Source organism: Pseudorca crassidens, chromosome 14 (assembly GCF_039906515.1).
Source record: "Pseudorca crassidens isolate mPseCra1 chromosome 14, mPseCra1.hap1, whole genome shotgun sequence".
Taxonomy (NCBI): Eukaryota; Metazoa; Chordata; class Mammalia; order Artiodactyla; family Delphinidae; genus Pseudorca; species Pseudorca crassidens.
In genome coordinates this window covers 78,530,915-78,544,603 of record NC_090309.1, presented here as the reverse complement: position 1 = coordinate 78,544,603, position 13,689 = coordinate 78,530,915, and the positions used below count along the sequence as shown (strand labels likewise).

The 13,689-nt window shown below is 39.7% G+C and overlaps 1 protein-coding gene and 1 long non-coding RNA gene across 5 annotated transcripts in view; one reads left to right on the top strand and one right to left on the bottom strand.

Annotated features, from left to right (window-relative positions):
• Positions 1-8,272: 8,272 nt before the first annotated feature.
• Positions 8,273-13,283, bottom strand: RDH14 (retinol dehydrogenase 14). 2 transcript variants are annotated; one of them, XM_067703645.1, is made up of 2 exons: positions 12,840-13,283; positions 8,273-9,508 (listed from the first exon to the last, which is right to left on the bottom strand). In XM_067703645.1, exons 1-2 carry the CDS (start codon positions 13,221-13,223, stop codon positions 8,891-8,893), a joined length of 1,002 nt encoding a protein of 333 aa, XP_067559746.1. In that variant the 5' UTR covers positions 13,224-13,283; the 3' UTR covers positions 8,273-8,890. The 2 variants fall into 2 exon arrangements, with proteins under 2 accessions (XP_067559746.1, XP_067559745.1); XM_067703644.1 differs by having other exon boundaries at positions 12,831-13,282.
• A 40-nt stretch (positions 13,284-13,323) lies between these two features.
• LOC137205440 (uncharacterized) overlaps positions 13,324-13,689 on the top strand; it is a 340,710-nt gene continuing 340,344 nt past the window's right edge. For all 3 annotated transcript variants that reach the window (XR_010934144.1, XR_010934145.1, XR_010934143.1), the window contains exon 1: positions 13,324-13,461. This is a non-coding gene — a long non-coding RNA (uncharacterized lncRNA). The remainder of the gene's footprint in view (positions 13,462-13,689) is intronic.

The following is a 13,689-nucleotide window of genomic DNA, read 5'->3' as shown; positions in this document are numbered from 1 at the left end:
GAAAGAACTTTCTCCTAATTTGTCCTATTAATTTATGACCCATGGTCTTAGGAATTTGCAAAAATGTGGCATTCTTTAAAAAGAAAATAAGTCCTTTAATTTTTTTATACATATATACTTATTTGAAAATTGATTATGAGGCAGAGTAAATACATACTGGTTATGGCAGAATTAATTGTGTTGTCTCTGGAAGATCATATCTAATCAACTGAAGGCAGATTGTTTACTAGAATACACAGGACTGCAGAAAAAACTGGAAGGCAGTAGTCAATAATTTAAACTCTATAGAAGCTTCCAGGGGAAGTTGTGGCAAGATTAATTCTTTTTCGTCTGTGAGCCTTCTTTGTTGATATTCTAGCTTCTCTCCTATTAATTCCAAATTACCACTGACTGCAGTTGTCAAAAATGATGACACACTTACTCAGGGCTTTCATGCTTATCATTCCATGTTTTGCATAAGAGTGTGTAGGAAAATCCAGCATTACTTTCACAAGCAAGAACGGCCTTCTTGTCCCTGTCAAGGTTGAAGTCATTCTCTAAGGTGTAGGAAGAGACCATCCTCCAGGCTGGTTAAGTCAGCTCCATCTACCCCGGCTATCGATAGCGTGGTAGACTGCTTAGTTTTTAGGTCATTAATTAACTAATTAAATAATCAACCTAATATCTTGTGAATAATAGATATAATATAGCCCCTGTGCCAGATGTTAGCAGGAAGTGGGAATGTTCAAACATGTCCCTGCCTTCAAGGCAGTATAGTCTGTTTCTTGAAAACTCACATCTAGCTTTTGAATCCCCTCTCACCTTTACTTCTCTGATTTGATTTGCAGCAGATAAATAGAAATAAATATTCCTAGGGTAGCCAGGGTTTCAGTTATGAATGTCTTTTTAATCAGTTCACACTATCCCAAACACTTATGCAGGATTATCCATTATAAGTCATTCTACAATCTTAATCAAATTGCCTGCTAAAGGAAGCCCAGTATTTATTACTTTTTTCTTAAATGGAAAACAGCTGTGATAAATTCATCCATTCACCTGAAATCTCATATTAGGAATGATTCTCAGATATTCTCTTAACTGACCGTCTTTCCAACTATGAATAATATATTCCTCTACCCCTATCTGTGTCTTTGAATGTGGCTAATTCACTTGGTCCCTTTTCTACCTCTCTGTGAGGTACACTGGAGGCAAAAATGTCTCCTGAGCCTGACTAGCAATATTAGATGATAAACAGATATTTAAAAAAAGGAAAAAAAAGTCAATCGGAAGGCAGCATAGTCAGCAACAACAGAACACATGCTTACAAGGCCCACATTAAGATCCACGTCCATCCGGAGCATACATCTCCTGCTTATGCAGGTACCACCGCTAATGTCATCAAATATTCAGCCTCAGAATTAACTTCCTCTCCTCTGATTCTATAATAACAAATCAAGATTCTGATTATAATTTGGCTCCCCAAATGGATTTCCTCACTTGGGTACAAAATGCTACCCAAAGGAAAGAGATTTCCAGTTCCTTTGGTGGTTTTTCATTATCAACTGACATTTTGACAAATTCAAATATCTGAGGCTGCTAAGCTAAGGCCCAAACAACATACTATTGATTTCACCAAAGGCATGCCATGTTGGCTGCCTCTCTTTCATCAGCTCCGTCCCTTTCAAGCTGTAATATTCAATTTCTTCATGTCTTCTATATATACCTTCACTTGCTCATTTTCAAGGTGATTTTTATTTACAAATTTACGTTTCTTCTCTCTGATCAGTAATCCTGGTGGTCTGTTTTCTTTATAGGAAACAAAATCCATCCCAGATACAGTATTTTAAGGAGAACAAGATAGATTATAGTAAACTAGGTGTCTACAAAATAATGGGAAGGGCTGGAAAAGTGGGATAGATTATATTCACAGGAATGACTCCAGAAATACAACAGAACTGACCTGCAAGGGGAAGTGACTGCCTTTGCCACGATCAGGAAGGTGGGAATCTGGACGGTGCGATGGAAATACTGAGTTACAACACACAGCACCACAGCTATGAGCCAGGGATCAGGAAACTGGGATTAGGAGGCCACCACCATTGTAACCTCCTCTCAATACCCATTAAGAAGTGGATGGACACAGAATTGTCAGGTCTACCCCAATTGCCTCTTGTTATCAAAAAACAAAAAACCAAAAAACAGAAAACCAAAAAAAAAAAAAAAAAACCCACCAAACTAAACAAAAAGAAACCACTCTGTACCCACAACCTTTCTTGCCAGCAGAAAATAGTCAGAAACACTAGGAAGAAGTCTTCCTTTTCGATTCCCTCTTCAAAATCTCACTCTAGGGGCATCTACATGTTGGAAACTGGTTTTCATCCAGAACATAGGCAATGTAGATTTTTGTTTATTGTTTTAAAACTCTCCAGCATATGCAAGATAAAAAGGGTGCTCCAGATGTAGGTAGCAAAGAAAACTGAATGGCAGTTGACCACATCCAAAATATCATTGGTTCTATTTGTCTTATGTTCCTACAAACTTAATACGTTTTATTTGAAGGTATCTTATCTTGCACACAGCCCACTTACTCGTATTTAATCTCTTGATGCTTGTGTATGCACTTGTGGGTATGATCAAAATTGTGCCCTGGAGTTAGCTGTAAGCTATACTTGGCGTGATGTCCTGTGTGAGATCCTGTATAGTTTCATACCCGTGAAGGCTACAACTAACGGTTAACTATGTAATGGGTGTGTATCATTGAACGTCCCCGTATCACACATAGTGTGGAAAACTAGAAAGGTAAATCCCCATTGAAAAGAACACTCTTATTTGACTTCTTGCATCCCACATTTACTTTAATGAGATACAGACCTCTCCCCAAAATCTGCTGCTCCTTTCCTTTCCACTTTGCCATAATTTTCTAATTTAAGTATAGTCACTTTTTTGCAACTTCAATTATTTTTTCAAAGTATTCAAATATAGTTATCCTCTTTTCCAGTTCACAGGGAACTATAGAGTAAAAAATGTGGGCTCAGAGAAAAATGAAAAGTATACAGTGACTTTTGTAACGCCCCCAGCTTCATTTATCTATAGGATGGCTCTTGATAGCTTTGTGTGAGCTTTTGAAAGTTCAGCCAAGCCAGCTGCATGATCAACACAGAGACAATAGCTCCCACACACGGGGCTTCATGGATTAGAGAACCTGATCCGTCAGTAAATCTGCCAGATGGCAGTGGAAGAAAGCTTGTAACTCTCTCACTTTCATTTCAACAGCAGCAAACAATGTTCAATGTTTAAAATAAACTCTTCCAGATGAGCTAAAGATAAACTCTGAGGTGGGTGGACTTGAGCTTGCTAGGCTGCAGCGCTGAAGTGTTTGATTACATTAACACAAAATCCCTGGGTAGAACCCACTTCTGTCAACAGAATGCTTAGACTCGAACACCTACTACACGAAGCCATTTCCTGTGCTTTCATGGGTTGGTGGCAGAAACTTGCTTTGCTTTTTTCACAAACTAATAATGATTATACATTTCTTCCTGCTCAGCGTTTCCTCAAACCATGTGTATAACTTCCAGATATACCTAAAATGCCAACACTGTGTGTAGGTCTGCACAGATAAAAATCTGTGGAGTATATTTACAATTGAAACTTCTATTTACTAACTCAACTTACAGCTCACATAGTAGCAAAAAAGATGCCATTAGGATTTAGAGCCATTCTGCTAATAACTGGATAACTGTCCAGATCTATGGAGTATACAAAATAAATAAATAAATAAAGGTACAAGTATTTTAAGTTAGAATTTATAAAGGAAGTTTGAAAATAGACTTTAAGACCTGCAACTTAGGACAGATCAAGCTGTAATACATCATATGTAACATGGCAACTTCTAATGATAAAATGACATGCTGAAAAATAACTGCTAAGTGTTCAAGAATTTATCTGTTTAACACAATGAGTAGGAGCTTTAAATGAGAGACTGAAGCAAACAGTTGATGAAAATAAGTCTTAGGCTGCAAAAGACATTCAGGACAAAATACATCAAATAATAAATATATTGGGACATTAAAAAAAATAAAACATATTCCCAAATTTAGATTAGAAGGCTTTGGGTGAATGTGATTCACTACACAGATACATTTATTTCCAGTTCCTCCAAACTGAAACTTTTCTGACATGTCAGTGATAGCTCTACTTTATACAATAGAAGTCCTCTTCTTTGAAATTGGTGGGTCACAGGAAAAGTTGATTAAAGAAAGAAATTGTAAAGATGAATCATATGCACCACAACATTATTATCTGAACTTAAAACATATAACGTGTCCATTCATTTCCCAACTTCTGATATAAAGCTAAGGACTTGTCTTTTGTTTTTCTGAGTCTTTAAAATGGGATCAAAATTTAAAGCCACTTGCAAAGCACTTAATACAGACAACTTTTAGATTTTTATAATATTTATTTTTAGTATTTGACAGTTGTTTTGAAACGTTATTCAACAGTAAGTTTCTAGTGATTCACCTTCATTTAGCTTTAACAAAGCACTCAGCTTTTCATAGAAATCCATTTTCTCTTTGTATTCGTATTTCATTGGTTTGCATTATGATTAATAACTTCTAGTATGATTAATAACGAGCACAGCTAACATACACATGCAGATTTGGTTTGGTTTCCTTTGTTGCCTCCTAAGTCCTGCGAGCCCGGAATAATGCCTGGCACATACTGGGCATTCAATAAATATTTATTAAATGAGTAAATGAATGGTACGAAACTCACTCTTCCTAAGTATGTAACAGAATAGGTGGGGGCAGAAGTGCCAGAGGTACGCTAGCGGGGAGCCTGCCAGCCTAGTGCATTCGCATGCTGTGGGCATCAGTCACCATGTTTTACAAACAGAACGGAGAATCAGTTATTGCAGCCAGTCTGTTAGATGATGGCTAGTAAGAGGGCTTCTACTGTACTTTGATTAAACATCTAGTGTAGCAAAAACTCTTCCTCGTGTCTGTGCAAAACTGAGAGCTCCATTTAACTTTCCTCTAGGAGTAGATTCCCTTCCTCCATGGTAACCTGTAACTAATTTAACTCCCTATTGTCCAGAGAAGGTTTGGGAAACATCTGAAGCTGTTTCTGTAGGGGCCAAGCTCCTGAAGAGTGATTAGTAACGTGTCTTCTCTGCAGAGTTCCTTAGTACATTTGGAATCAATTAAATATTCAAATATAGGTTCTCTTAGATCTCTGGCCAGGCGCGGCAGGTTTGTGAGAGAGGAAGCTGGAGGCAGATAACTGCTATTCCTCACACCAGAATCTATAGCTGGAGAGAGATTTGAAGAATACACTCTTTACACTTCCTGGGTCCGCATGCAAATAGTCACAGGAGATTAGAAATGATTAGGAGAAACAATAGGAGACTTATTAATAGGAGTAACAGTGTACATGAGAACTGTGCCTTACAAGGTGTCTTAAAGACAAATGAGTGGGGACTTCCCTGGTGGTCCAGTGGTTAAGACTCTACCTTCCAATGCAGGGGGTGTGGGTTCGATCCCTGATTGGGGAACTAAGATCCCATATGCCTCATGACCAAAAAACCAAAACATAAAACAAGCAATATTATAGCAAATTCAATCAAGACTTTAAAAATGGTCCATATCAAAAGACAAATTAGTGAATACATTGGGGTGTTGCATAAGTAAATAGTATGGCCTTTGTGATCCAAGAATTTTTCATATTTTTAAGATTGTTAAAAAAGAATATGTAACAGAAGAAGAATATCTGCATATGGCTTAATAACCTTAAGTATTTACAATGTAGCCTTTTTAAAAAAAGGTTGCTGACTCTTGGTTTAGAGGTTTTCCCCCCATTATGTGTACTCACCTAATTACTAATAATAGTATAATGATAAGGTACATAGGGAAGAGGAAATGAACATGTGGCAGGTATTTTGTTAAACTCTTTGTCGGCCTCTTCACTGAACAATCCATTAAAGCTAGCATTCATGTCTCAATGATAGAGCCAAGAAAACAGAAGCTCAGAGAGGTTAAGTAACTTGCCAAGGTCACAGAGAGAATTAAACAGTAGAGTTGTTCATCAAACCCAATGTGGTGGTATATTTAAGCAGTGAGATCACTTTCCCAATTAAATGCTACTTAGAACCCCACTATATAAAATAGCTACTCTGAGTGAAGTTGAGGCAGAGGACCCAGAAATCTCACTCATTTTCAGAAAAACCTGCTTGAAATAGAAGTCAGTATTTCCAAAGATTGTCAGTAACCAACATGAAAATGGGTTTCCAACTCAATTGTTCCATTATCTGGCACATTACATGCTTCTTTCTTAACAATATTTTGCTAGAGGCAAGAGTATCAAAGTAACAGAATTGCCTTTTTCTTATTTCCTTGCCCAGTGAAATAGAAGTCAGCAGAAAGGGGAAAGGAGAGAGAAGCAAAGGGTTTAAATAATCCTCAAAATCTAACTAGTTATACGACAGCGATTAGCCCTCGATTCCACCAAACACTGAGTGGGAAGGACCTCTTCCAAATGGCAGCTCGTTTTACCTTAATAGGTAGTGTTTCCAGATGAGTTTCTAGTTTTCTAGTTTCTAGTTTTCCATCATGATAAATTAATATATCCTATTTTATTATGGTGCCACAAACAAGAACTCTGAAAGGCTCAACTCTCACAAAAGGCCCAAATCCCCTGAAAAGCATCAGGTATCAAAATGCAGCCAGAAAAGATGGTATTAAATGAAAAAAAAAAAAAAGGCTCCTTTTTAATGAAGTCAAGGTGTAGGACAGATTTATTAGCTTCCATTTTTCCAGGTTGCATTCTGATGTATTTCCTGCCCATATTTCTAAATTCAGCAGGTCTCTTTGTAGGATTATTTTTTAAAAATAAGTTTCAAAGAATATGATGCAGCTATAATGACTACACCTGCAAAGACACACCTGTGATGATACAAACACTAAGTGTTTCTCATATTCACAACCCAATGCTCTAATAGAAAACAGACCTTCTATACCATTTGCCAAGATCCTGCCATTCTTAGAAAGAACTGATACTGGTAACCAGATATTACAGTCTTAAAAATAATAACCAACCAAGGACTACTCCTGACCAAAATGGCCATTAAATTCTGTGTAGTTGTCTATCCTTTACAGTCATAATTCCTTTTGTCAATATTATGAGATGGTTAAAACAAATACTTAACATTACTATTGATGCCTACAATATTCCTACTTACTCAATGATTTTTATGTATACCACCATTGACTTATTATTTATTCACACATTAGTATTTACTGTGTCAGGTACTGTATCTGACTCTTGAGGAAGGAAAACTAGTAAGAATATAATCTATCCTTGGATAATTCCTATTGCAATTGTCTAGCTAGAGCTGTGAACAAATAATTAGTGCACTAAATTCCTAGTAAATCTGCCAAGATCAATGAAAAATAAGTAGAGTGAGAATTGGATCCTCCTACAGATATTAAGGAAAGGAACACACTTGAAGGGAATGTTAAAGGCTAAGGAATATTCCCAGTAAAAAAGAGAAGGATATTCCAGATTGAAAGAACAATATAAGGAAAGGCCCAGAGGCAGGTGGGTGATTGGTCCATATTGAGGACTGGGTTATACAATGAAAGGAGTAGAGATATACTGTCTAAGACGTTAGTAACTAAGCCTATTTAAATTTAAATTGACCTTAAGTAATATTAGAAAATCAGTTCTCAGTCACATTTCAAGTACTCAATAAACACAGGTGTCTAGAGTCTACCATATTGGACAGTGCAGACAGAATTATTTCCATCATTGCAGAAAGTTCTACTGGACAGCACTGAGTGTAAGAGTACAAGGTAAGCATGTGGCCAGTTCATGGGGAGTCTCAAAAATATACTAAAATGTTTAAATAGAAATGGTTTATAAACTACTGAATTGCACAAAGTCCCTTCAGAAATAGCCTTGGAAGACTCCATCCTCACAGCATTGCTATGATCTATTATACCCATCCAGCTTCTACATTTGAATAAGACTTCTCTTGAAGAAAAACATTCTGCAGCTTAAAAAAGAAAGAAAAAAGGCTGGAAACCCAGTTATGGGCAACTGGAAACCACCACAAGTTTTTAAGCAGGGACATGACACTGTGACACAGATTTGGATTTTAGAAATACTACTTCTTAAAGCAGTGCGCAAGATATGTGGGAAGAAAAGGCACTGGGCATACCAAGATCAGTAGAGGCTAATGAGATGATAAAGGACTAATTTCAGAGAAACTTCTAAAGGAATACACAAATAAGAATTTGCATCAGTAAATTTATTCCAAGTAAGAATTGTGCATTCACACCATGCATATTATTTCCCCACAAAAGCCAGTATTATCATTAAAACACTTAACACTTTAAACATACCATAAAACTCAAAGATACTTGAAAAACTTCTCAACGTATCTATTTCAAGTCCCTGAATTCTTTAATATTTGTAATCCATGCTTGTTCAATTATAATTTTAAAATATATTATAACCATATCACTCATTATAATCATTGATATGCTTATTATATATATTTAAAACATCTTTTCTGAAATTTTATGTTCTCCAAAAAATAACTTTTTAGTAACTTCAAAATATCTCTATGTACCTCTTAGCAGTACTATGGTAAAACCAAAATTGCATCTTCCAGTAGCAAGTGCCCAAGCCACACCATTCCTGATCAAAGATAGAGCTGACATCCAGGGAATTCCCTGGCGGTCCAGTGGTTAGGACTCCATGCTTCCACTGCTGGGAGCCCCGGTTAGATCCCTGGTTGGGGAATTAAGATCCCGCAAGCCACGTGGAGTAGTCAAAAAAAAAAAAAAAAAACCTAAAATGACAGAGCTGACATCCAGTCTTACAAACAGCTCTCTTCCACTCCTTGTTCCTATTTTAATATGCCAACCATTACTTCACTGACATCCCAGAGTTTTCCTGCAACAGATTCATCCATAGCTTTGGGCAATAGTTCTTCCTCTTTACAGTCCCCAAAGTACTTTCCTGACACACCTTCTACCTCAGGGGAAGAGGCTAAATAAATCGAAGTCTGGGCACCTTCTAGCGGAGTTTTGAAAAAAGCCCATGTCACCAAATTGAAAAGTGGTTTGACTAACAGTGGGATGTGTATGTGCCTCCCCAGGTTGGTCCGCACCATGCCAGGGTGTAACACATTGACAGTGACATTTGTGCCTTCTAAGCGGCGGGCTAGTTCTCTGGTAAAAAGGATGTTAGCCAGTTTGCTCCGACTATAACAGAAGCTTTTATTATAGTTTTGTTCACTGTTCAAGTCTTCAAAGTTGATGTCTCCGTATTTATAAAGTTTGGAGGTAACTACCACAATCCTGCTGGGAGCTGAACTTTTAAGGAGTCCAAGGAGAAGATTGGTGAGTAGAAAGTGCCCCAGATGGTTCACTCCAAACTGCATCTCAAACCCATCTTCAGTTTTCATATACGGGCACTGGAAGATGCCTGCATTGTTGATCAAAACATCCAGTCTAGGCTCTTCCTTCAAATGGCAAAAAGAGAATGGCAGAGTTATGAACGCAGGCCTTAAATGTGCCTAAAATAAAATTTTAAACAATTCCTGCAAACTACTAAAATTCTAAAAAACGCCTCTATGAGTTTTCAACAATTGAGAGAAAAGAAGACGACGACAACAATGACTTGTGTGCCTGACCTGGTGCTTTTCATGTTATGTCATCTACTCTCAACAACTCTATAAGCAAACTGAAGCACCAGAGTTAGGTGATTTGTCCAGAATCACAGGGCTCCTAAGTGGCAAACAAAACCCTGAAGTTGAAATCTGACACCAATGGCCCTATTCTTAATTAGTAAGCTAGACTGCTTTTCTAATTGGGATTTCAAACCATAGCTAGACATTCAATGTGAGCTAGAGAGTGGAACTACAGCAGAAGACAGGTCAGCATTGTTTATTCCCAGAGCTACTAGTATCAACGCCAGGGGCAAGTTAGGATTGTTTTATTCTGTAATTTTCTAATAATAAATGTCACCATGGGAATGGAGCAACTCCAGGTTGTTTCCTTAAAAATGGGACAAGCAATAGAGAGGGTGAGGGATGCAAATTAAGACTGGAGAGAACATCATGAATAAATCAACGGAACATTAAGAAAAATATTAAACAGGTAGTATAAACATATCAGAAACAAAACCATGAATCATACATACTAAGTCTCACAATAACAGCAAAGGAGACTTAACAGAGGAGGTCTGCCCAACAAACACCTTTAACCTCTATTACGACTCTAGAATTCACAGTTCTTTTTTCCCCGATATGAAATCTACCTCTTTCAAGCTTCGAGGAGCCCCCAACTTAAGAGATCTATACAGTCAGAATTTTGCACTTTGACCATATCCTCCTGCATCTCCCCAGATTAAAGTCCTAAAATTTAGACTGTCCTCAAAGGGAAGTCTTTTCATTCTTTACTTCATTTAGTTGGTTTTCCCTTGTCCCTTCCTGGCTCTGTCTCTTTTGATGGGCAGAGAAAAAGAAATGTACAACGTGTTCCAGGTGTAAAGACACAGTGATGACCCACAAATAAATTTGAGGTCAAATTTCAAATATCACTGGCCCTTTTGCCAAATTAAGTGAAAAGAAGAATGTGTTAAATTTCACAACTGTTATCAAAGCCTACCTGTCAGTGGATTAACTATTTCTCATTCTGTGTGTCTCAGCACCTTTTGCTTTTCCAATAGTCAACTTCAAAAAGAAGGCAAAAGTTCACCCGTGGGGGAAAGAAAGGAGTGTTCTTTTCAGTAATCCTTTGGAAGAGTTTCCTGTATTAATCATTTCTGAGCCATCATTCTTTGCTGGGCTTGTGTTATTTTAGGACTGTATCATTTACTGTTTTTTAAATTCTAGAAGATAAATGACATAAATACCAAGAATACCAACCTGTGGGAAATTTACACTTCCTTTTTTTTTTTTTTTAAATTCTGGTTATAGTCACTGAACTACTGAACTTCAGAGCCAGGAAGGAACTTAATACATACTTAGAAGCAAGGACAACTTAGTTATCTCTTTATCTCCTTAACTTTTACTTGGTTCTGTCAAGTGGCCAAAGTAGTGAGAAACCATAGGTATCAAGGAATAAGTATACCCAGTCCCATCTACATTTTTACTGAATAGGAAGATCCACTTTGGATTCTCCCAACATCTCTTGTACACTATTACTTCTTATTTCTAAACCTGATAATGAAATACTGGTCATAACGGCAAAACAAACCAAAACTCTGGATCTGCAACAGCTCCCCAACTGTGTATCGAGTTGCCCTAGAGAGTCACAAGGAAACTCTCAGGGTGATTTGGAGTATTTTAAGTTTTCGAGGGAAACAAAATGATACTCTGCTCAACATCTCAAAAACTACCAAGCTCCAAGTGGTTTCACACCTTCAACATTTTATTGTGCTATATTCCTTTTCATGATGTCCTACCTTTGCAAAGCTGAGTGTTTAGTAGTTGCTGCATGAAATGCAAGTACAATGTTAAAAGTCAACATAGAACAGAAATGAGGGTGGCAATGGTCAGTCTGATTCCAAAGTTTGACAAGCTGGTACAGTGAACAACAGATGCACATTTCCCATTAGTATACTTATGGTTATAATAATTATGGTTATTGAAAAATGAAATAAAAATCTTTTTTTCTTTCATTTATGCTATGTGTGTTTTTGTTTCAAACAGCTACTAAGTTGTTACATAAATACTTATTAAGTTGTTTGGATCTAACTGCTTAATGAATAAGCTGTTAGATATTTGTTTGGCCTAAGGGCATCATGAAAAAAATTAGAAAGTTTGGGAACTTCTGTTCTAGACTCAGGAGACTCCTTTTCATATAGGCTCCTTTTCTATGCCAGCTAATTTTAAACATCACTCTTCTGAATGCCCTCTTGCAAGTCACCTCTGCAGGGAACCCTTCTACCTCAATTTCAGCAGAGGACATCCATTTCAGTGGATGAGCTATCTAAACAAAGAAATCCTCTACCTCACTGGCAGGCAGCAGAAGTACTATATAGGGGTTAAAAGCAAGGGCTCTAGAGAAAGATCGTGGGCAAATTACTTAGCCTACCTATGCCTTAGTGGCCTTACGTTGTAAAATGGGGTAACAATGCCTACCTCACAGGGTTACTGTGAAGACTGGATGACAAGAGCAGTCAAAGTCAGTTTAATTTCATTAAAAGTTAAAAAAAATATATCTGAAATGCTTGGAACAGCTCCTGGCACACAGGAAACTTTCAATAAGTGCTAGGTATTATATTACTTTTATTTCTGTCCCCATTTAGAGCACATGACCACTGGCATTCCAAGCTCCAGTCTATTTGGAAGTTAGGCCAGAGTATGGTTAAGAATACTGCCCATGAGTTCACTGGTGGCAGAAAGCTAAACTTCCTACCCTAGCAGGGGGGAAAAATTGCTCCAAGGTCCTTGTCTAGCAGCGTCCCCTATGTGCTCTCAGGCTCTTTGAGAGATGGCTTGGTGCACATTCACTTTGGACACAGGAAAAACAATCCAGGGACCTGGCGGATCTCCTCCTGAGCTGTCCTCACATGGCAAGAGGAAATGTTCAGAAACTCGCTTATTTTTCTCTTGGGCCCGTTTTCTTTCTCAACATTCTTGGAAGACAGAAGACTGTCCTACCAATTTTTCCAGCCTTCAATTCCCAAGCCGCCCGAATCATTCCCAAGGTCACACCCCCTCCCTCGACTGTGGGCGGTCCCCTCCCCGGCTCAGCCCCCGGCCCTCCAGGCCCCGCCTCGCCCGCCGAAGCCCCTAGCCAGTCCCCGATCTCCGGCAGGTTCCCAGAGCCCCACACCTGGAGCACCTCCTGACAGAAGGAGCGCACGGAGCGCAGCGAGGCGAGGTCCAACTCCTTGACGACGAGCTCGCCGGCCCCGCTGGAGTCAGGCCCCAATTCGGGGCCCCCAGCCTGGCATATCTCGCGGCGGAGCTGAACCGCCGCCTCCTCGGCGCGTGTGCGGTCCCGGCAGCCCATGATCACTCGCGCCCCCAAGCGCAGCAGCTCGGCGGCTGTGGCGCGGCCCAGGCCGCTGTTCGCACCCGTGATCAGCACTGTCTTCCCGTGCATGAGGCCGGAGTCCCCGCCTCGGTGCAGCCGCTTGACGCTGGGCCCCACGAACCTCCGGGCCGCCAGCCACAGGGCCCCACCCAGTGCGGCCAGTAACGCCGCCACCGTAGCCACTGCCATGGCCGCCCGGGCCCAGGGCCCACCTGCGCCTGCGCGGGACTTCCGGGGTCGCCGCGCGCCGGGGTCTGAGCTCGCCCCCTGTACGTAAAGAACGCTGGGGCGCGGCCTGTCGTCCCCTGACGGCGGCGTGGGGCATGCTGGGATTTGTAGTCCCCCTTCTGAGGGCACCTGATTGGTTAGTAGAGGACAGCGCTCTGTGTGGCTCCTCGGTGGAGCCGGCTCCCAGCCTGAGAGAAGGGTGAGCACGGCCCCGGGTTTTCAGGGTCCTGAGGTCCCTACCCATGGAAATCCCAGAGTGGTGGTGGCCTTCCCCGTGGAAATGCCTAATGAGTACTTTGAATTTACAAGTCTCTTTATAGGCTGCTTTACAAATCCCACACTTCGGGGCTGGCTTTGTGTATTTTCCGTTAAGGGCGCCTGGGACTTGTTAACCCTCAGTTCAGTTTACCATCATCCTCTGGAGAAT